The 24,501-nt window shown below is 37.2% G+C and overlaps 2 protein-coding genes across 3 annotated transcripts; both read right to left on the bottom strand.

The window, feature by feature from the left end:
• Window positions 1-15,705: 15,705 nt before the first annotated feature.
• Window positions 15,706-17,587, bottom strand: LOC117636130 (cation/calcium exchanger 1). Its single transcript, XM_034370606.1, has 2 exons — window positions 17,296-17,587; window positions 15,706-17,155 (listed from the first exon to the last, which is right to left on the bottom strand). The coding sequence occupies exons 1-2, from the start codon at window positions 17,378-17,380 to the stop codon at window positions 15,798-15,800; spliced, it is 1,443 nt and encodes a 480-aa protein (XP_034226497.1). The 5' UTR covers window positions 17,381-17,587; the 3' UTR covers window positions 15,706-15,797.
• Window positions 17,588-18,111: 524 nt separating this feature from the next.
• LOC117634547 (protein EMSY-LIKE 4-like) lies at window positions 18,112-23,891 on the bottom strand. Of its 2 annotated transcripts, none has more exons than XM_034368698.1 (9): window positions 23,716-23,891; window positions 21,773-21,939; window positions 21,499-21,608; window positions 21,185-21,374; window positions 20,973-21,062; window positions 19,732-19,968; window positions 18,753-18,824; window positions 18,548-18,605; window positions 18,112-18,460 (listed from the first exon to the last, which is right to left on the bottom strand). In XM_034368698.1, exons 1-9 carry the CDS (start codon window positions 23,717-23,719, stop codon window positions 18,366-18,368), a joined length of 1,023 nt encoding a protein of 340 aa, XP_034224589.1. In that variant the 5' UTR covers window positions 23,720-23,891; the 3' UTR covers window positions 18,112-18,365. The 2 variants fall into 2 exon arrangements, with proteins under 2 accessions (XP_034224589.1, XP_034224590.1); XM_034368699.1 differs by lacking the exon at window positions 23,716-23,891 and adding an exon at window positions 22,041-23,034.
• Window positions 23,892-24,501: the final 610 nt, after the last annotated feature.

Genomic DNA, 24,501 nt, shown 5'->3' with positions numbered 1-24,501 from the left:
CTCAGGCCGGGATTGATGATTTTCATAAATAGGCAGGCCCTGTATGGCCCGTTTTATACCTCTAGTAATTGAGATAAAGAGTAACAAGATTGTGAAAATGTGAAGGTAAAAAGTCTCACATTGGAAAGTTGAGAAACCTAGCAAGGGCTTATAAGGAGTTGAGCTACTCCCCCATTGCCAATTAGTTTTGGGGTGGAACCTCAACTTCCTTCATGATATCATAGCAGGTTAGCTCACATATGAAAGCCCAACGGCCACACATGCTCTTCGTCACCCAATATCGTTTTGGGGGTGAAACCTCAACTTCCTTCAAATATGACAAGTAGAGAGACTCACTTTCTTCTGTGTGTATCAAAATTTTATTAAATGTAAAGGGCTAGTAGTTAAAGTGTTTAAGAGCATTTACCCAAAAATCTTGGATCATAAATTTGATCCCTTATTTTCTCAATATCAATTTTATAAAAGAACTTAAGAATCTAATTAAAGTAAGGGGCTTGTAACTTAAGGATTCAAAGCAATTATTCCTACATCCGAGATTATAAATTTGATTCTCCCCTCCCAAATATTCACTTGCATAAAAGAAAATAGAATTTAATTAAAATACCTAGCTGCATCGTCATTATTATTCATTTGGTGGAAGATGATACATTTCATGATCCCAGTTGAAGTCAATTCAAACTTATCACTTTACCAAGCGATGCTGAATGGTTCTCCTCCACAACAAGAGCTTCATTTTGTCCAATTTTAGCGCATTATAGGTCCTACAAATGGCAACATGCCAAAACAATTTTAATCTACATATTAGGAATATGAGATGAGTGGGCCGTATACTTTTTGTAGACTTGACAAGCTTTAACATTGAAATATATAGCAATACGACATTTAGGGGGTGTATTCAATTTAGATTTTAAAAGATTTTAAAGAAGTTTAAAAGTTTAGGTGTATTCAATCATGATTTTATAAAAGTCTATTCAATTCTAGGTGCATTCAATTTAGACTTTTAAACTCCATTCAAATTTAGATGTATTCAATCACGACTTTAAAAGAATTTATAAAAATTTGGGTGTATTAAAAAATTCATTGATTTTAAAGGAAATACAAAAAGTGGTGGATTTCATTTTATAATGGACTATTTTTAGGCCATGACAAATCTTTGTTTCCCCCAGAGATTTTGATAGATATATTATTTTTATTCTCAAGATATGATATCACCATTTCTACTCCCACCATTTTATCATGATTATCACTATATCTGTCGTCACCACCACCACCAGCACAATTATCGTCGTCTCTCTGACCATCACTGCCATCGCCGCCACCCCCTAGCACCACCACTATCACCTCCACCTCCACCACCACCCATCGCCGCCCCCACTGGAGTTCAAGCATCAATAAGAAGAGACAATTACTACTGCATAACTTTTAATTTTCTCATCTTGATTTAAAGTTGACACACACCCAAACCCTTTTGCCATTATTATTTTTTTTTTAAATAGTAAGCTTGCTAAAATCCTTAGGCCACATACAATGTCTAAACTTGATTTAAATTAGATCATTTGTCGAAGAATGTGTAATTCTATATTGAAGACTTGATAAAATAAAGGGCTAACGACAAAAGACACCCTGCTGGATTAGGGTCATTTTCGAATTGGACCCCACAGTATCAATTTTATCAATTTACGCCCTGACGTTTTGAAAATCGTCCAATTTCATCCTTCCGTTAAGTTGACCAGACGGTTAATCGTTAACTGCTGACGTGGCACCTGTGGGACCCTCCCCACCTGCGATTTGACCATTCCTCTCATGCCATCTGAAGGGCAGTTTTGGGTTTCTACAATTTTTTTTATTTAAAAAAAAAAACTAAACATCGCGCCCAAAATTGGGCACGTTTTGCAAGAAGACGACTGAAGTAAAAGGCCCAAACTGTCGTTCGTCATCAACCTCAGTTTAGCCTAAATCCTAAATCTCCATAGCTGACAGCAAATTCTACGATTTCGAAGAAGTGAGAAGAAATGAGTTGGGATTTCAGGGCTCCAGGCGCTCCGCATCCATTGTACGGTAAGTTGGTTTAAATTTTTGCGATTTGGGATATCTGTGTTGAATCGGTTAGAGGTCGTAAGGGTTATTCTGGTTTGAATGTTGTGTTTTACAAGGTTTAGTGGAATAGTGGGAGAAGTATGAAAGATTTTGTCGATTATAGGTGGCCTTCTTGCAGATTTCGAATATAGGTAGTCCTTCAAGCTAAGCATGTGCAATGTCTGCCTTTAATACTCTAAGTGTCTGCTTTTAATAATGCAAAAGTGTTAGGTGGAAGGGTGTGAAAAGGGTTGTTTAATAAAAATGTGGACTTTTGTATAATGGTCCTAAACTGAAAATAATTGAAAAGTCAGTTATGGTTTTTGTGTAATGTTTGAATACTGTGTTTTGTGTTGTGTTTTATGTTTGAACTGAAAATAACCCATGTTTGGGACATGTAATATGTAGGTGATCCTGAATTGTTTTCTATTCAAATGTACCATCGTGGTCAAATCTGTGGTAACTGTTATGCTTCTGGCAGTGTAGCTTGGTTTGATTATTGTGACAAGGATAGAATGTCAATGACTGAGATAGACAATATGGTGAGGGAGTTAGGCTATGATGGGGTGATTAGTTACTGGTATAGTATCCCTATCTATAGCAATAGTGGCCTAACAAGGCTTAATGATGATCAAGATGTCATAGACATGCTTGTATTTGTACCAGAGGCAAGGCTAATAGACATGTTGGTGGAAAATGCAAACAATGGAGGCAACAAAACAAAAACAAAAAAACTAGTGTGGTGATAGAAGAGCTCAATGAAGACCCAAATGGGGAACAAAGTGGTGGGGGTAAGCAAAAGCCAAGGGAATCTTGTGTAGGATAGGGTGTTTCTGAAAAAGGCAAAGAAAAGGCAGTAGAGAGGGAATCTTCTGCAGTGCAAAAAGACAAAGAAAGAGCTGTTGAGAGGGAATCTCCTGCCACTGTAGACATAGGGAAAAGTAAAGTCAGTTCTGTTTTTGGGAAAAGGAAGGCAAGAGCGTTTGGTAAAAGGAGGTGCAAAAATGTAAAAAAGACACGTGATAAAGAAGGCCAAAGGTCCAATACAGTGACTGAGGGACTAGTTCAAAAAGAGGTTGTTGAAGGAAGTGTAGAAAATAGCAACTTATCAAGATGTCATCCAATGAAGACAAGAAAAGCAAGAACAAAGACCACAGTCTGTCATAACGAGGAGGAGTCAACAGACAGTCTTGACTCTGATTTTTCAGACCCTAACTTCAGTTGTGATGATAATGATGATGATGTCAATTTTGATGAATAGGTGGACAAACAAACTGAGTGGGTTGGAGAAGAGCCAGTGTCAATAAATGCTGGGGTTGAATCTTGGGATTGGGGTGTAGATGTTGAACTGGATTCAGAGGAGTATGATTCTGATAATATGCAGCCTAAATATGACTCTGATGATGACACTCCAATGACGGATAGATGGCCAGAGTTCAATCCGGCAACTGACATGGCAGATCCAGAGTTTGAGGTTAGGATGAAGTTTAGCGATTGTAAAGTTTTTAGAGCGGCTGTGAGAGAACAATTTATAAAGAGGAATAGGGATGTTGTATTTGTGAGAAGTGAGGCTTTAAAGCTAAAGGCAATTTGTGCAAATCCAGATTGCCCATGGGAGATATATGCTTCCAAATGCAGCATGAGAGGACCCTGCAAGTTAAGAAATATGAGGGTGAACACACTTGTGGTATTGTTTGGGAGAACCCCACTGTGAAGTCTAGTTGGCTAAGTGCCAAATATATGGAAACATTGAAGAGAAATCCAAGTTGGCCAGTTAACTCATTCATAGAGACTGTGGAGAAGGATTATAACACTGGAGTTTCTAGGCAACAAGTTTATAGGGCAAAAGAGAGGGCATTGAGGCAAATTTAGGGAATATACACAGAGCAATACTCCAGAATTTGGGATTATTGTGAAGAGTTAAGGAATACCAAACCAGGAACAACAACCAAAGTTCAATGTGATTTCAATGAACAATTGGGTCATCCAGTGTTTCAAAGGTTATATGTGTGCCTAGGTGCATGTAAAGCAGGGTTTATTGCTGGATGCAAACCCATTATTGGATTGGATGGCTGCTTCTTGAAGAGTGTATATGGAGGGCAATTTTTAGCAGCAGTTGGTATAGATGCTAATAATGAAACATGGGTGATTGCGTATGCAGTGGTTGAGTCTGAGTGCAAGGAGTCATGGGTTTGGTTTCTGGATTTGCTGGTAAAGGATGTAGAGATTGTTAACCAGTTTGGATACACTTTCATATTAGACAAGCAAAAAGGATTATTACCAGCTTTTGAGCAAGTTGTTCCTAATAGTGAACATAGGTTTTGTGCAAGACATCTGTTCACCAACTTCAGATTACAATTCAAAGGGAAAGCTTTGTCTAACAAATTCTGGGGTGCTGCAAAAGCAACAATTGTTCCACAGTTTGCAAGACAGATGGAAGAGTTGAAAAACCTTAATATGGATGTTTATGCTTGGCTGACTGAACTAGGAAAACCTCTCAGGCATTGGTCTCGATCACACTTCAGCAATCATGTGAAGTATGTTATGCTTTTAAACAATATGTGTGAGTCCTTCAACCAATTCATACTGGCATGCAGAGATAAGCCAATACTGACCATGCTTGAGATAGTTAGGTGTACGTTGATGAGGAGGATACAAGGCAGAATGGACAAAATGAAGAATTGGACAAAGGAAATTTGCCCCAAGATTTTTAAGAAGGTAGAGATTAATAAAGCAAAAGCAGGTGGTTGTGTGACTATGTAGTCAGGTGGAGGAAAATTTCAAGTTGGCAGTGGTGGGATTTCACAGTATATTGTGGACTTGGATTTGAGGACCTGTTCTTGCAGAGAACGGGATTTGGCTAGTTGGCCTTGTGTTCATGGAGTGGCAGCTATAAATTACAATAGGGCCCTCAACGTTATGGATTATGTGGATGCATGTTATCACACTCAGACATATTTCAAAGCATATGAAAACCTCATACTACCTATGAATGGGATGGAGTTGTGGGATAGAACTAATATGACATCATGTGTGCCTCCTTCATACTCCAAACAACCTGGAAGGCTAAGAAAGGCTAGAAGGAAGGAAGCAGGTGAATGCAGCAACAAGGCCAATGTTGTTACAAAAGTTCAAGACTCACTGAGGTGTGGCCAATGTGGAAGAAAGGGCCACAATAAAAGGACTTGTCATAGGAATCTCCCCCCAAAAACAAAAATAAAAAAGAGGAAGGCTAAGGTAAACATCTAAGGATGAACATTTGTTAATGTTATAAATGTTAATGTTTTTGGAATATGATGCAACTAACATGTTTGATTTGTTGTCTCATCCCAGCAAACTACTCAACAAGTGAACCTGGTCCCAGTACAAAAACAAGGCGCCTGCAAGATCTGTGCATAAAGGAAATTGAAGAGAAAGGCCACCAATGCAGCTGGAAGTTCAAATGCACCACCAACTGATTTAGCTGCTTCATCCTCAACACCTGCAACTGGATCTGCCTCTCTTGCAATTGGATCTGCCCCTTCTGCATCAACTGAAGCTTCAACTAGCAATTCTTATTTATTGAGGAAATGACCTATGATTGTGGGAGCATCAGACTTGAACAAGGAATGATGATGGTCTGTGTTGTATTAGCTGGTTTGGTTATTTTGAGCATGAGAGAGTTTTACCTTTATTAGCTGGTTGGATTAGGTTATTATGTTATTATGTTATTTTGGAAGACAAGTTGCCTTGTGTTGGGAAGATAGCTTGTGATCAAATATGTAAGACAGGTTCTGTTTTTTTTGGAAAACAGGTACTGTGTTTTTGGAAAACATGTACTCTTGTTTTGGAAAACAGGTTCTGTTTTTTTTTTTGAACACAGGTTCTGTTAGTTTGGAAGGTTGTAAATGTTGTTCTGTGTCCTATTTTGTTATAATGCTGCAAGTGGATATGTTATTAGGTGGCCTATTTTGTTGTAATGCTGCAAGTGAAAATCAATTTTCTCATATGTTGTACAGACAAATTATTGGAATGAACAGGCCATTGCATTACCAAAATTTCACACTATGCAGATTACATAGCCATTCCCATTACATAACCAAAATGCAAAATGTTCATTCCCATTACATAACCAAAACCACACTGCTTTCCATACCAAAGGCACAGTGCAGACCTAACCAAAAGCACAGTACTTTCCATACCAAAAGCACAGTGCATCGCTAAAACACCCCATTTCATGCCAATTCCAAAGTCTTCAGCTTCGGTTCATCTGATCCACCATTCCGTCCAAAGAAAGAGATTGCAACAAGCATCCACGACACCACCAATGCTGCCCAAAGAACCTTCTCTCTGCGTCTAGCCTTTGCTAGTGAATTCTCCAACTTATCCCGCGATTTTAGCAATCCCAGAATCACAACTTTAGACCTTTCACACATTTCCACATCATACCAAACCCAGAAATCACAACCTCATCTACCCAGCAAAAAACCCACTCTGTAAATTAACATTTACACCTGCTACAATTCAAATTCTAATATTTTGCACCAAATCCAGTTTTTTACCTTTGCACACACAGTGAATCGCCTCCCAGGATTCGAAATTGTCCACGAAGTTCGGATTCTCGCATTCTTACCACACCAACACACCATCGCCTGATGCTCCATTTCTCCTTCTTTTTCTGGGTTAAGGATCCAATACAATCGGGCGGCTCACTTCTTCGAAATCGTATATCTGAGCTCTCAGCTATGGAAATTTAGGATTTACGTCAGGGTTTAGGACAAATTTGGGGCTTTCTCTTCGAGGTTAAACTGAGGTTCAGGACGAACGACGATTTGGGGCTTTTACTTCAGCCGTCTTCTTGCAAAGCGTGCCCAATTTTGGGCGCGATGTTTAGTTTTTTATTTTTTATTTTTATATTTTGAAAAATTGTAGAAACCCAAAACTGCCCTTCATATGACATGGGAGGAATGGTCAAATCATTGGTGGGGAGGGTCCCACAGGTGCCACGTCAGCAGTTAACGATTGACCGTCTGGTCAACTTAACGGAAGGATGAAATTGGACAATGTTCAAAACGTCAGGGCTTAAATTGATAAAATTGATACTGTGGGGTCCAATTCAAGAATGATCCTAAACTAGCAGGGTGTCTTTTGTCGTTAGCCCTAAAATAAAACATATAAGTGAGTGATTTCACTACTAATAATATTGAAGCATTTTGTGATAAAACATTATATCTTGTGGACTATGTTGATGGTTTAGTTTAGGACAATATCGGTGTTGGAAGTAATGGAATGTTAATTCATTTCTAGAACCTAAAACGTAACACCCCGACTCCAAATTTAATGTCTATTTTAATTGATTTACAGTGAAATTATGAATTTACCCTTGGGGTAGGGTTAAATTGGTCATTTTCTTATCCGGAAGGATTTTGGGACCACAACTGGTATTTTTGGGTAGGTGGTACTGAGACGAATTTGTAGACACGCGGTAGGCTTGAAACGGAGTTGTAACGAGGAAATAGCAATCAAAACATTATCAGTGGCAAACTTATAATTATATCGAAAAGAGGAGAGTAAAATCTGATTTTTTCACTTTTACCTCACTCTTTCTCTTTATCCCGATTCTCTCTCTCTCTCTCTCTCTCTCTCTCTCTCTCTCTCTCTCTCTCTCTCTCTCTCTCCCGCGTCATCGTCCCCCCTCCCTTGACTGCGATTACGCAGCCACCGTCACAGGCCACGGCTAGCCTCATGTCTGGACCCAAAACATCCGCCCAGACCTCGCCGACGTTCCTCAGTCCACCTCCAGCCGTCAGCCGCCGCTAAACCGCCGAAAAATACGAATTTCAAGCCAGTTTTCGTCCGAATTTTCAGTCACTCGATCTCTCTCCTTAGACCACCAATTCCTACGGGTGATATTTGGTTTCTCATCCATTTTTCGAGTTCTAGCTGACTGTTGTATAGGTTTGGACCGATTTGTTGTCTAGAAAACCGATTTGAAAACCTAGGTTTTGGTTGGATTTCAAAGTGAAATTCCGACCAGTTGTCGTCCGAATTGTACCTCCCCGTATTTGAATGATGTGATCCTGACCTTGAGTAGAAGCTAGGATAGGAAGGGTGAGCTCGGGTGTGGAGTTTTTCCGTCACCGGAATTTACTCTACACACCCATGTGCTGCCGGCTCGTGTGGCGGTGAGTGGGCGAGGCTGGTGAAGTTGCAATTTGACCCAATGAGATCCTTAGGTTGTCACGAGTGCATAAGATTTCACGGATCTCAATTCGGGCGTCGTTCGACTATCGAACGGATTTTCGCATATTGTGCGTAATCCGGGTTCGATAGGTCCTAACTAGGGGTGGGCACTCAAACCGGCAAACCGGAAATCCGAGCCGAACCACAACGAACCAAACCGGAAAAAAACCGAGTTGACCAAAAAGTCAAAAACCGGTCAAAAACCGAACCGGACCGGTTTGGACCGGATTCGGATCCGGTTCCATATCTTCAAAAACCGAACCGGGCCGAACCGAACCGGTGAAACTAAAAATATATATAATTTCAATATATATTTATATTTAATGCTATATTTTTAATTTCACTAAAAAAAAACCTAATATTTATCCAAGTTCAATGTCAAAATATCTCTCTTTTCTCACTTTAATATTTATTAATTATATGAAATTGAATAATTTGTTAATTTTCAAGTAAAAAAAATAATATTTCAGTTGAGAATTGTATTACAAAACAATTTAAAAAAATAATTTTTATAATCCGGTTCAAAATCGAACCGGAACCGGAACCGGACCGAAACCGGTTCAAACCGAACCGGACGGTTTTTGAATTTTTTTAATTAAAACCGAACCGAACCAAACCGCATGAATAGTATCGGATCGGTTCTAATTTGAGGCAAAAACTGGTCCAAACCGAACCGTGCCCACCCCTAGTCCTAACTGTTAGATCTTTTTTCAATTAAAATATGTTGTTCTAGGCATTCCTAGGACCGTGTAGGACTTCACATATTATGAATCGGAGCGCCGGATGTTCCGATTCAATAATGCAAAGTTTGTGGGTTAGCGATAACTGTACAATCGTGAACGATTCCTAAACCTGTAATCGGACTTTAGGATACCTCCTTCAACGTGCACGTACTGGGAATTTGGGGATTTAAGTATTTAATTTGTGTTTTCCGCTTCGAAGCAATTTTATATTAATTAAGGGTTCATATCTCGAAATAGGTGTTCCGACTGCACATACTCAGCAGGCAAGACCTTCTCGTGGTCAGGCAGCGTGGGAATATTTGTGAGTGGACCTTTGTTTTCAATCATATGCATGGTTTTATTGATGAAAGATTTATGCATAATTTTTTAATGGTTTATTGAATATATTATATTCATGAGTTGAATGTGATGTTTGTATAGCGCTTTGGCAATATATTGTGGGTTTGGCATATTTGGGCATCGAGAGTATATTTTATATGGATTTTGGGGAAGTAGATATATATATATATATATTCTCTATAAGCGAGATACTTGGGTTGTTGAAGTGAGTTGTGGAAGAACTTGAATATGAGGGGTTGTTGAGAGAAGTTGTATGATTACACTATGTAAGTACCTTCCCCAGTTATTAGACTTTCCACACGCGGCGTTGGATGTTCCGTTGGATGCGCATGTGAGACACTTTCCATTTGCGGCATTAGATGTTCCGGCGTATGGAAAGACTCTGTATATTGTTTAGGGTCATCACCCATGGGGTTGGATGTTCCGGTGTGTGATGATCCAGTTTGCGCGCGTAGGACATAGTTTGGGAGCTACACATGACTTTGGATGTTCTGGTGTGTGAGCTATGGAGTTTCGTCCCCCGGTTGGACCGCTCATCCCTAGACTCAGGATAGCACCTGAAAATCCTATGGGCTAGTTAAACGATCCCCCAGTTGGATTGTTTCCCCGGTACCTAGGTAGTGTGATGAGTATATTATATAGCTATGTATAGTTATATTATATATATATATATATATATATTTATATGTATATGTATAGTTGGGAGAGTGAAGAATGAGAGTTTTTCAGTGGTTTGGCAGGAGTTGCAAGATTGTAGGAATGGGGTTTACGGATGAGATGACTTGTGTTTTAAAGAATTTTAAATGAAATATGTTTTGAGTAATTAAATAATGAATTGTGAACCTGCATATCTTGAGCATTATTTTTACACGATGGGGTTACTATATTGTTTTAAATGAAAATCTTGTTTTTGTCCACTCACATGTTTTCTGTTTTGCTCCCCCTAACCAGTAGTTGCTCCAAGAAGCGTGCAAGTGGTGTACGAGGCTCGAACCGTGAACTTTCCTAGTTAGGATTTGAGTAATTTCTTCTACTCAACTGTTCTTGTAATCTAAATTCAGTAGATGCTCTTTTATCACCCATGGTAGATTTTACTTGGGATGCCGGAGGCCATTTAGTATGTTTTGATGAATTATAAAGCATGTTGCTGGTTGGGATTATTACTTTATGTATGTTGCAGGTAGAAATTTCTGTTGGGTTTGCTTAATTTACAGGGGAGACTCTGCCAAAATTTTGGTAGAGAGTCTCGGTTTTTAGTAAGTGGGTCTGGCATAGGGAAGATGTAGGAACAAAGATGGGGTCCGCTTCGGTTTCTGGAAAATTCCGGGGCAGGTCCTGTCATAAACATGGTATTAAAGCTATTGATCCTCCACCTTGGACTACTTCACTTCAACCTAACATTTAAACCAACCTTATATAAGTTTTTCTTACCTCATAGCCACACACCAACCAAGGTGGCAAGTGGCAACGATAAGGCTTTTTGGATCCACGAATGCTTTATCTACTCGTGCCCTTTGTTACCTTGCAGATGGCGGGTGATATGTAGTTTATCTACAATGGTGAACTACATCTCTAGACCCTACTTAGGTAATCTTTGCTTTGCTTTGAGTATTTCTACTTCAATTTATGCTTTGAATTTGGTGTGACTGATATGACTTTTGACGATGGTAATTTCTACCTCGTATGACTTTCCTTTGAGTATTTCTACCTAAGAGGATTATTGTTGCAATTTGCAAATGCTAATGGTACTCATCGTCCTGTGACTTAGGTAGGTGTTGTCTGACTTCATTATTGTCAAAATTTTAGAGGGATGAATTCTTGGTCCACTACTAGTAATATTGATATTGTCCCCAACTTAACCACATGTTTAGCAAGTGTAGAGTTTTGTACAAAGGGTCCCGAAGATATTAATAGTGAAACCATTCATTTAATCAAGTTTCCGATCCGGGATTTATATTATGCAACAATTATCTCTCAAATTTAACTTACGTGTACCATATCTTGCTAATAATTTACTTTATGTTAGCTAGATTACTGACAAGTTAAATTACTTTGTAACTACCAACGAGTCCATAGCTCAATGGTAATAGCATTTGTTTGCAGGTCAGTTGTTTTAGGTTCGAACCCCAATAAAATCTTACCCTCCCCCTTCCAAACTTTGAAAGAGAAAAAAAAGGATTTATGCTTTGTAACTTTCTACTCTACCTGTTCCCTTCTACAAGAGATTCTCAATAAGGATACCATCCATTATGGACTTGGCTATAAATGATATGCGAAGTACTAGTGAAATTTTTCATAATACTACACATCCTCAAATTCCACAACAAAATGGTGTTGCAAAACGAAAGAACCAACATATACTAGAAACAACTACTTTTTGCACGCTATTTGTAAGCTCTTGTTTTATCGCCCCACTTGCCCCAAATTAGGTAGTCTTGGGGTAGCCTTAGTTATTTATGTTCATAATTGGTTATGATGGAGTAATATATGTGATAAAAGTATTAGATGAGCATAAAATTAAATACTAAGATACATTGGAATCTCTACGGAAAAAAAGAATACTTAATTTATTTAATAATATGAAATGAATTCTTATTCAAGTACAAATAATTAAATAAATAAAAAAGGAGTTTGTACAATAATAAGCTAGTCCTGATAGTCGAGTGCACCCAAGAGAGGGTGGGCAACTAGTGGCGAATGCAGGAATTTTCCTTGCAGGGGTCAACGCCTAAAAGGTAAAAAAATTCTATATAAAATTGACCAAAAAAATGAAACGAAAATATTATAATTCGTAATTAATAAAAAAAATCACATTACAATTGTTCACGACGAGTTTTCATATTCTGAAAATATTGAATTATAATTTTATTATAAATACAAACAAATATATCTTTCTCAATATTATAAGAATCTCCATTAATTAACAAACACACAAAACAAACAATATAATAAAAAATTTCTAACAAATGCAATCAACAACAACAACTAATTAAGAATAACAAAAACGTACAAGAATCTTTATTAATTAATTAAAGCATAATAAAGAGATTAGAAATTAGGATAACATACTTTCAATATGAGGGAAAATATATAACCCATCATATTAGACATACAAACTAACATATTTTAATTAACTAAAAACTCTAATTCATTCAAACTAATCAACATATTAATTAATCTCATCAAATCAAATCATAAAAAGATTGGGAATATGATAACATACTTTCAATTTTGAGAGCAAATTTCAAACCAAATTGAATTTGGGGTTTGTTGGCGCCGAAGGGAGATTCACATGAGGAGGCCGTTGGATTGGATTGGGTGAAGGTTGGGTCTAGAGGCTGGGTTGGGGTTGGGGATTCAGGGTTTGAATGAGAGCATTGAGTTAAAAACCCATCCCCCAAATTTGTTTTATCAGGCAGCATTGCTGCATGAGTTTTAGTTTTTTTTTTTTTTTTTTTTTAAACAACTAAGCCAAAACGATGTCGTTTTGGCTAGGTTTTTTATAAATAAAAAAATAACTCGTAAGTGGAACAACGTCGTTTTGACGTAGGAGGGAAAAAAAGGCGCTGGGTTGCTGAGTACTGCGTGCACGCAGCAAGCTGCTTGCTACCTGTGTGTGTTGTGGCTGCTTCCTTTTTAGGGCATTTCATCAAACACCTTATGGGCAATTTTCTTCAACTCCTATGATTGATTATGGGTTTGCAGGGGTCAATTGATCCCTCTTGCCCCTATGTGGATCCACCACTGTGGGCAACCGGCAAGTAAAAACCCTAATCTTACTAAAAAAACTAGCTCGAACTTGCTTGAAAATATAGTGTAACAACAATAAAAATGGACCAAGAACTTTTATTTTACTCAATTGACACTACTTTTTTCTTATTTGTCAATGACCCTTAAAATTACTTATGTGTTTTCTTTTGAGTTTATAGGCGAAATGTCATACGCATCCAATAATAATTATTGTTATAATGAATAATTTTGGTGGATAAATTTATTTACTGTCACAATAATGCTAAATTAATAAGAGAATAAGTTTCTAGAAGCTGTTTAGGAATGACAATTCTCACTCCTAATTAGAGCACTGTGTTGGTCCGGCCCGGCCCGTTTAGAGTCAGCCCATTTAATAAATGGGTCTTGTCGGGTCCGCTCATTTAGAAAAATCATCAATCCCGGTCCGAGCTCACGAGCTTTGCCAGTGCTCGTGCCTGACCACTAAACAGGCAGATATGGGCTTATGCCAAATTTAACTTATGTATTGCATTGTTTTTGTAATTTTTTTTTTTACATCATTTAAATCTTTTTACAGTTATGTACTAATAAAATTTATTATTTGTTAAAAAAAGAGGTCAATAACTTTATTTAAAGTACATTTATATAGGAAATGACTAGATTATTATTTGGATTTTAAAATTTGAAACTTGAAAAACAAAATCATGATTTTATATATAAAAAAATATTAAATTTTAATATATATGTTATTAGAAAAAAGAAATAGATTTGAATTTAAGATATAAATATAATAATATTATGCATTATTTTTCTCCAAAACAAGTATAATTTAATAAATGGGCTTTAAACGGGCTAATCTGTTGAATTTCAGACTCGCACGACCCGCGATAGATTACAAACCGACTCGACTTATTAGACCTAATTACCTCATTTTGACACGACCCAAAGCCATACTAAACTTTACTTAAACAGACCATGCTTGTGTTGTACTCGGACTGACCCGATTCATTTGGCACCTCTTCTCCCAATCTGTAAGGTTACACTTCCCCATGAATAATAATTTAGAGTCTTATTAATCCACATGTTTCATGCGAGTGCTCGACAAGCAGTCTGTACAAGTAGAATTATTTGTGGCACAGACCTCACCAAAGAGGATCAGGATTAAAATACAACACACATCCTAGTCGACCTTTGGACCCGTGCGATGTTTGGAACGCTCCTTGCATCTCCAACAGGTTGGCGAACTCACCGTGTCCATGGGCTCTATATGGACCACATTAGTACTTTTAGACCACGTGATGCATTAAAAGCTTTTGGACCATGTGCGTGTGGTAAAAATCCTTAACATGTATTGGGGTAGAGTCTATCATGCTTAACCATGATATTAGGAGAGCCGTGATTCAAACACAGATAGTAGCGGAACTAGGATTGTATGTGTGGAGAGGCCGAACCGTAATATAAGTATAGAAAGAAAAAAAAATCAATCTTACATCAATAATATATATATATATATATAAGAAAAAATGGACATTTTTTAGAACTTTGTACTCAATTTCATGTATCAAAACGGAAAAATCTACTGATAAAATCTCATTTCCCTTTAAACTATTTATTTTCTATTCCCATTCTTTTTTTGTAAAACTATTTTCTATTCCCTTGGCTCATTGGTTTGATTATTAGAGGATTAATACTTGCTTTTTTATGGCAATTGTGTAATGGCCCACAAACAATTTACATATAATTATAAATGAAGTTATTATAGATTGCAATTGGGGGGCCATTAGAATGGTTATCTGGTTTGCATTATTAAATATATGAACTTAAACCCAAGCTTTACTGTGTTGAGAATAAATTGTGGAAGGGCCAGGGCCACCTTAGGCCCTAGAATACCTCCGTCCCTGAACATAGGATATCGAATGCAGAGATAACTGTTTTTGATTACTTGAACTACAAGTCCCTTATGGTCTCACATGATACTTTATAATGTTAGGAATTGTACATCTAATTTTTAGGCATATTTAAGCTAACTGCTAGGTAAATTTATTTGTCTTAATTCTATAGATGTATTTTCCCTCCGCCACCCTTAAATATTCAAGTCTCTAAACCATCCCCTCTTGATAAATAACTATTTTACTTATCCATGGCCCTATACCAAGCTTGCGTCTAGCCTTCAACTTAGCTATTTTTAAGGCAGGATTGAGATCCAATTCACAAATTTGTTAGAGAATTCCTTTGTTACTTTGAACCATCCCCAATCCAATCAGCTTATGCGGGACCCATTCAATCTGTGTCTCATAGTTGCCTAAAAACCATTTGGTCTGAACCAAATTTCTAACACCTTTTATATTGGGGAGTAGATGATGGTATTGAATAGGTCATATATATGCTTAATTGACAGTGTGATCGGTATATTCTTATACACAAGTAGCGATTGTGCTAGGTTATATGAACTAACTATTGCTTTAATGATATTTCTTTCTTTAATCCTTAAAAGAGGTTTCAAGTTCGAATTCATCTCCCGTTCATAAAAAGAAAAAGAAGAAAATTATAACAAAACAAAACAGTAACTCGACATCAAAACAACTAGACAAAAGGGTACTATTTAACTAAAATGTACGTATATTGATAATGGAAGTTACTATAAACTTGCGACAATGACCCATTTTGAATGAGACATGAAATTAAAATTCAAAAGACCAAGAGCATGGCCATCCTGAGAAACAGAAAACACAAGTAAATTGCCACAAGGCCAATCCCCATATAACGATCCAGCTTCATATCCTTCTTGGGCAAAATCACGAGGGCCCACAGCAAGCCACCCATCAAAAACGCTATCGTTTCATAGAGAGAATGGTCAATGGGAATGACATAGGAGGATGGATACTCAGACCAAGATGAGAAAACCAGTGAGATACCCACTCCCACCAATGTGTTAAACATGGGACCCGCATAACAGCCCGAAATAGCAATCTGGGCCCCATCTGGCCCACCATTCACTGCCATAGCAACATTAGCTATCAAATCATTAAGGGAGTTACCCCAAGCTAGGACAGTAAGTCCTAGAATTGAAGGGCTAATCCCCAATATATTCCCATATGATTCTAACAAACAGACCAATTCTTCAGCAATAATATAAGTCCAGGCTACACTCATAAAAAACCCACCAACAAGCCAAGGGAACAAGCACTTCTTTGGTGGGCCCCAATTTTTGGTGGTCACATATGCAAGATTGCCCAAAACCAACCCAATCAGCCCTGCTGTCATGTATGTTACTAATTTACCTCTTGAGCTCTGATTCTCCCTCTGTGTGTTGCAAAGGGCAGCCAGCAAAACTGGTGCCAAAGTTACAGAAATAACTGCATATGGCTTTGACCATCTTTCTTCACTCACAACAGGTATGGTCAATCTTCTAGGCAAGTAGAGAGGTAACTCCAAGATATAAATCAATGTTCCCAAATAAGAAAACCCAGAATTTTGTTCTTGATTAACATCAAGACTGGCTTTCGAATTCGTGTCGAAAATAGGTTTATCCTCATCAACATAGCCTAGTAATGGTGTACTAGTACTATCTCCTAAGTCATCAAAGCTTTGTAGCACTGGTAAATTCTTTGAAGCAGCAAGAGATGTTGAAAACCTGTCCCCTAACAATTCTCTGTTTTTCCTTTTGTATAATTGAGTGGCTGAAACTGTGCCAACATAAACAAAGTAAATAGCAAGAAAAGAAATGGCACCCCACAAGTTGATCCTTCCAATAACAATGATTGCAAGAAGAGATGAGAGAGAGAATAAGAAGAAGATCACATCTCTAACAAAGCTGGCCTCATCAACTGCAATCTGTTGAGGGCTAATTAATATGCTAATAACTCCTACCACAATGCTGGACACAAAGAAGGCACCCCCTAGCACACTGTTGAGGCCAACATCACCATCACCGGATCTCGTGAAAGAAACTATGCTCGAAAAGACATCGGAGGCCCCGTTTCCGAGGGAGAGGAGGGTGACTCCGGCTATGGTAGGAGAGAGCTTCAAGATTTTGGACAAGCTCTCTAAGGAGGAACAGAAATAATTAGCAGCTGTGTTTCCCAACAGATAGAATAAAACAAAAAGCCAAAGTAGAATTGAAGCATGGCCTAGAACTGGAAACTTGCCAAGATTGCAGTGAAATATTTGGAGATAATTGATGTACCCTTTAGGCCTGCAACCTGTTTGTGTTTTGACATACAAGCACTTGGTTTCATAATCTGTGAGTTCATGGAGATTTGTGCAGCCATCAACTAGTTTGATCTCACTGAGATTTGTATTATTGGATTGGCCCAGTAAGCCAGAGCTGTGATGAGAGAGAGAATGGAGATGTGTTGTGATGAGAGAGAGACACAAGAGGAAGAGAAAGGATATGTTGAGGATTAAAAGTGAGAGTTTCTTGGGTGGAAGTACGGAAGTTGAGCTTGCCATTCAAAACTTCACACACAAGAGCTTGTAGAGGAAGTGTTGCTGAGGATGTAGATATTAATTGAAGTCCATTATTTTTAGAACTTCTGCAGAGGAATCTGTTATCTTTTGGAGAGGTAACGTGCGTGTCATTATTTTCTTTTTCTTTTTTATTTATTTATAACAAGCCTTTACCTATACCAGAAGAAATGACACACGATATATCAGTAACATGGGTTGGTTTTGTAAGAGGCACCTTCATTTTGTTAAAATCTCAAACCCATAATGATATTTGGAATTCTGACACAGTTTACTTCCTCTGATATGAAATCCCAATTAAATCTCTTATGTACCCGAAATAAGTTCCAGAAAACGAAATTTCCTCGCAGCAAGAAAAAAAGGTAGAGAGAGAGGGTGAAAAACAAAATATCCACGTGCTACAACTAAAAGAATATGAGAACTGCGGGCAACTGGACTTTTTTTTGTTTTTGAAATTGGGGTAACTTTTCAGCAAAATAAACCAGTTGATTTTTACCAACATTTTTGTGCAAAGAAAAACTATTTGCTCACAAAATCAGTCTCAAGCGTTTCTGTCCATAAAGCAACAAAAGCTAACATCTATTCTTAGTGATCACCATGGGAAGCTAAAGTTAGGCGTGGGATGGCCTTGGACCATATGATAGATAGTTATATATACATGACTTCAAATCTCCGAGATTACCAGGTCAAAATAAGTGGCAGCTTCATCATCTTGAATGCCAATGAAAGGAAATCCTAACCATGTGTGTTTCAATAGAACAGAAACCCTCAGTATGTCAACCTACTGGCCTATCCATAGAAGTCATTGCGTATCAACATTTTGCGTCCCGTTACTGGAAGCTGTTCATGAGGATACTTATGCCAGATTTGCTTGGGAGAATCATCTACAAAATCAAGCACTTGTCAATATTCATGTTTCAGAAATCAGAGTCAAAGTGAGAGAAGAGAGGATTGAAGAAAGAAGTCCTTACCCACATCTGACACATCAGGCAGTTTGTCAAGTGCTTCAAGGATAGCTCTTTCATGCTCCTAAACCAAAACAAAATTTGGGTTGTTTATAGTATTACTTTTTTTATAGGGTTTAAAAAATCATAGTTGAGTTCTTATTGGCCAGATAATTAAATTTAAACAAAATGGTACTATCTGCACTGCTGCAGGATGGGGTATAGAAATTACTTTAAGGATTAACTTTGCCTTCTCAACGTTTAGTGGGACTAGGCTTTCTTGACAATCCAATAGCTTCTCAACCTGCCAAAAGCGAAGCATGCAACATAAGCAAACACAAGACAAGCAGCATTTTCTATAATAATAGAATTTTCAATCATATGTTTTTATATTAATAGAATTTTCAATCATATCCTTTTTGTAAGAGTTTGAAAAGACAAACAAAAAATCAATTACCTCATACAGATAAAGCAGCAAAGAACCCTTCAGAACTAATTGTGTCGATGGAAATTATTCAGATGTCCAACTAAAATTTCTTTTGTTGGTAATTACATACTGATATTTTTAATAATTTATTCAAAGATCATATTTCTTTGGAAAAATATCTGCGAGGAGGAGATTGAGTTCTTTTGGAAAAGTCCATTGAGCATCATACATTGTTGTTCTACTTGAATCTGAGGCTGTTTGCTAATTGAGTCCTGAAGATTCTATCTGTACGTTGGTGGACTGATCCTGTTGTTGTTCTACTTGTATTTATGACATTTTAATAAAATTATTCTGTTTCTTTCTTTTAACAAAACTATAAACAGCTACAAACCCTATATCAAGGTTCATCCAATCAAAGTCTGCTAAAATGTTGGAAGAATCCCATTATAACATACAATTTTACTTTAGCCTACTCACTAATCTCCATTAATTCCAACTCATGTTTTTAAAAAGGTAAAGATTTTTCGAACATGGCTTAGCCATATTTATAAAACTCCCATGACTTCACATAATTTGGGATCCAATGGTTACCAACATCAAGTACTGGAAACCATCAATACTTCATTTCATATATCTGCATCAAAAGTTGTATTTTAAATTTCCCCTCTAAAATCAGCACCCGAATCCAGTTTAAAAATAAATATCCAAGTTAACTCATGAAAACATTGCAAAAAAAAAAAAATAACTATGTAATGAAAAAATATGAACACAACTTTTGGCTCACCTCATAAAGGACTTTGTCTGTAGCACGTATCTTAATCAAATCAGAACTTTTGTTTAAATTGTCAGAGCCAGTTGGGTGAAAGCCCATCTTCAATTGAGATTTTACCAGTCCAGTACTTCTGCTACCATATGGTGCCTGAGGGTTACGACCAATTATATGCATAGACTGTCTACCATTCCCAGATGAGAGCATTGCCAAGTCACCACTCCCTTGAGCCTTGCTAAGTTCTCCTTGGTACTGTATAAGTATTTTAAGAAACTTGAGTTCAAAGCATGTGATTTTAGTATAATCATTTAAAGGATGTTATAGGAAACAAACATAAATCTGAAACTAAACAAAGATAAACTGAACCTGTCCTTGGTACAGGATAAGTGAGGTTGGAGTAGGTCTTAGAATCAGCAAATCTAACATATAATTAAGGTAATATTGTCCTGATTACATACTAATTTGGTATAATCCAGTAGAACCAGAGGTTAACGTAGATTGTAGCTGAAGAAGTAAAGAAATAAATCTAAAACTCCTCAAAGATAAATGTAAGGACAGTATAGAAATCTCCCCAAAAGGACCGTGAATAATCAAGAGTGATAAGGAAAAGCTGTAAAAAAATTTGTTGTTAGGATGCGCAGTAGTAATGCATTGACCACTCAATGTACTACATCAAGTTAGATATATGCCTTAAATCCACATAACCCACAAAAATGTATTTTGATTTTTAATCTTATAATTCCTTGAGCTTCTCTAAGCCAACATCATTATCCAATGACAGAAGCTTTAAGGCATCATTTATCGTGTTGTAAATCCACGGAACAACATTAACAAGTGGACACTGAATCAAACTCTACAGTTTTCTTTACCCATGCAAACACAAAAGACATCAAGAAAACCATTTATACAATTGTTATTGTCAACAAGAAAAGTAATTTAAACGGAGAGGATCAAGTTGACAATAAAACTCGTCCATCTGACTTGCCAAAACAGTTTACAAATTTATAGCAATACACCACTAAGGATATGAATACTCATAGGTAAGCCCATTCACTACCTTCTAAAATGAAATGTCCGCCTTCTCTTGCAACCACAACTCCAACAAGAGAGACTTATATGGACTTATATGTTTGCTTCTAGCAGAAGAGAGTGACTAGTGAGTGAGTGAGAGACATACAGAGAGAGAGAGAGAGAGATGCAAATTTCAAGTCTAACACTAGATCAAGTAGCATCGTCACAGTTAAATAAATACATGCCTTCAAGTTCAAAAAAGGGCTGTTTCCTTGAGTCACAAAGTTTCTTCCAAGTTTCACTCTCATTCCACCAATGTCTTTGATTTGGGCATCCTGTGACATTTATTAAAGAGATTACTGAGACCAAATATCCTTCCATAGGATGTTGAAAGAATGTACTATAAAATAAATGTAATGACAATAAACAATTTTCAGCTTGGAAATTTTCTACTTACTGGTGCAGCAGTAGCAGAAGGGATAACTTCTGCACAAGGCTGACTGCATGAGGAATATTTCTGAGACTTTGAAACAGGAGGACGTTGAGTCTCCACTTCTCTCTGTTGAGCATTGCTCACTAGTTTAGAAGGATATCTAGGAGCATCCTTACCACACTCTTGAGCACAATGGGCATCATTCCGCCATTCCCTGCATAAAATACACCAAAAAAGTGAAAAGAAAAAAACTGTATAAGATTTTCCACAGCCAAGTTATCACAACAATCACAAAAGATGTATTATTGTATGACTCAACGGGAACAAATTATGTGGACCTTATCACTTTTATCGCCTCGTCTGACTTAATCTTCGTGAGCAGAACTCCATGTTCATCATCTGAAATATTAAGTTCCTTCCGCAGCTCAGTCATAAGTGCCTCTCGTCCCTATATAATAAAAGACCTTTTGGACATTGAGATGACACAAAAATGGATAGAAAACAATTCACAATAACACAAGGAAATAAAAATAATCTGTAGAGACAAATAGGAAGCAACATGATCATGAAATCTGTAAGTGCCAAAAAAGAGGTTAACATTTAAAACTTTACCCAAGTTAGATTATTCGATTGAGCACTAAAAGCCCTCAACACAGCATGGTATGCCTTTGCTTCCATACGGTGAATCTGAAACTCTACATCCCAATCATCCCTTCCATGAGGCTTTGTTGCTGGAGACATCCTTTCAGATCCAATACCATGATTGTGTTTGTAATTTCCTGATTGAAAAATAAAATAAGACATTCAAAGAAGAAAATTGTTTTATTACAGGGAGGTTTGAACCTAGGATCTCTACCCTCACCCCACATCCACCCCTTACCACTTCAGCTAAGGTTCGTGGGCCAACTAACAACTTCAACTCCACTTTTGCAATTGCTTCATTTATTTTCAATTCAGAAAAGAAATGGGAATTACATGAGAAAGCCTAGTAATAGATCAGGCTTAGTTGGCAAATGTTCTAGTTTAGTTTTCGTAGATACCAATGAAGCATATAAAGTAGAATATATAAACTGGAAGCATTTAAAGGGCAGAAAGGTTTCTAAAAGGAGCATCAATTGCATACATTCACTACAAAAAATTAATTTACTTCAATCCAAAATTGCAAAGAGCAACCTGATTACGAAGACACAATGAATATCATAAACATTATGGAGAAAATAATATCAATCGTGTTCTAGATTTGCATTCAATCCCAAAAAGTGCTGGTTAAAATGGAAGAAGCACAGATTAACCATGATCAACCTAAACTTTCAGTAATTAGAGATATCAAACGTCCTTTAGACATAAAGCACCTTTTCTGCAGGGAAATCATATTCTAGTCTAACCAAGAAGGGACATCATATGCATCAAATGGTCGTAAACCAGATTCTTATGCCAATAGTCTTTCACTATATTATAGGTAAGAATGCCAAATCCTGCAGGAAACAGTCACTGCACAGAAAAAACCTATAGAACTAACCAGCTTAAGATGCTCGTTGGAAGTGGTAAAGAAATCTTTTTATGGTACGTAGTACAGAAAATAAAAAATCACATGCTCCTTATATATACCAAAAAGCCAAAACTGATCCATATTTGACAAAAATTGAACTCCTCCATGAAACCGAATTTGGTTAGAAATCCCATATAGGCCTAGTAGAAGGGCAACACATTATTTAACTGCCCATTTGTTTTAAATATGTGCCCCTGAGCCACCATACAATTAAAAATGTATTCTTGCAGATGAAAGGTGGGACGGGGGTAAATTTCATCCAGCTCCAGGAGAGCTTCTTTCCATTTCAAGAAGTGCAACTATGTTTTAGCACAATATCAATTATGCTTATTTTTACATGTCCTATGACCCAATAAAAAATATCATAAACTATGGAATTTCCCTACATGCCCTTGCCTATTTTTACATTCACTTTACCTTCATTTCTGTTGACCTAAAGATAATACTAGAAAGTCAGTCACATCCTTCTCTTTTTTTCCTCTTTTTTTCTTGGTGAATTATTAGTATTAAACCCACCAACTCATCCTACATCTCCATAGATATGAGGAGAGAAGATAGCATGTGACCCAAAGGCCACTAGCAAACTCTAAACTCTAAATTGCTCCCACTTCCCAATAGAATTTAATTTAACCTTTTTACAAGGAAGATCCTCTACTGATAAAATTTAATTTACCCATATCCAAGGAAATTCAAAGAAAATTAGTCTGAAATGTGGGTCATACCTGTTACCAAGATTCTAGGCAACCGACAAGTGTGTCTCCCATATACACATACACACATTAAATCAGTTTTTTTTTATCACTTAACCTTTGTCAATGGCCAAAAGCAAAGGCTTTGAAATGCCCAAAAACTCTCTAACTAAAAGATTAGTATATTACTGCTCCATTTCTAGAAAAGTTCACATATTTTAAAGCCACCATTCTCTGAACTCTGTTTGGTAACTGGGAAAACAAAAGAAAAGAAGGCGAGCACAATGTGTAGAGTGTAGTAAAGAAGAGAAACATACCCATGTCGCTTGGTGTTGGTGTAAGAGGCTATAAGAGAAAACCTTATGGGCCGAGAACGAGAAGGGTTTCTTTCTTGACCAGACACGATCGCAATGAGAGGTGGGGTTTGCTGCCTACGGTTTACTCTGTTATGACCGTGGTCTGTGGCAAGTCCTCGTCTCAATGTTTTTTTTCACCTGAGGCCCTCATTTTTCTCATTTATCTTTTTTTGGCTTTATATCCCTTGCTTTTTCTTCGCACGTGAATGAGATTCCATCCGCAGTTTGGTAGTGCCTTGTTTTGGTTTCAGTTTTTATTTTTGAAGCCTTGGGAATGATTCTGGATAATCACTTTTATTTTTAATTTTTTTAAAGAAACAAAATTTTACTACCAATAAACATCAGAACCAACAAAACAAACAAGTGTTGTCAAGATAGCCACATGAAATCCAGAAATATCCCTTCTACATTACATGATTACAACATTCCAATCTAAATAAATAAAAGGCTAGAAATGTAGTAATGTACTTGAACTAAGATTCGACTTTCCTTTTCGTCCTCTAAAAATCTCTACAATCATCCTTCAATCATCACTCGTCCCCTTTATCAATTCTGTTTGTTTTTTGGTCAAAATTAATCACATGTGATGCATGTGAGTTTTTTTTTAGGGTAAATAAAATTTTTACTGGGCCACCACCTCTCAACCTAGCCACGCGCCGCCCCTTCCCCCCAATCAAAACTCTCTATGTTATCACACACAGACGCATAGCTTTTCTCGTTTGATTTCATCTATTTGTACCATAAAGC

This window comes from Prunus dulcis, chromosome 7 (genome assembly GCF_902201215.1).
Source record: "Prunus dulcis chromosome 7, ALMONDv2, whole genome shotgun sequence".
Classification (NCBI taxonomy): domain Eukaryota; kingdom Viridiplantae; phylum Streptophyta; class Magnoliopsida; order Rosales; family Rosaceae; genus Prunus; species Prunus dulcis.
The sequence above is the reverse complement of the archived record's forward strand: the minus strand, read 5'-3'. Positions and strand labels throughout refer to the sequence as shown.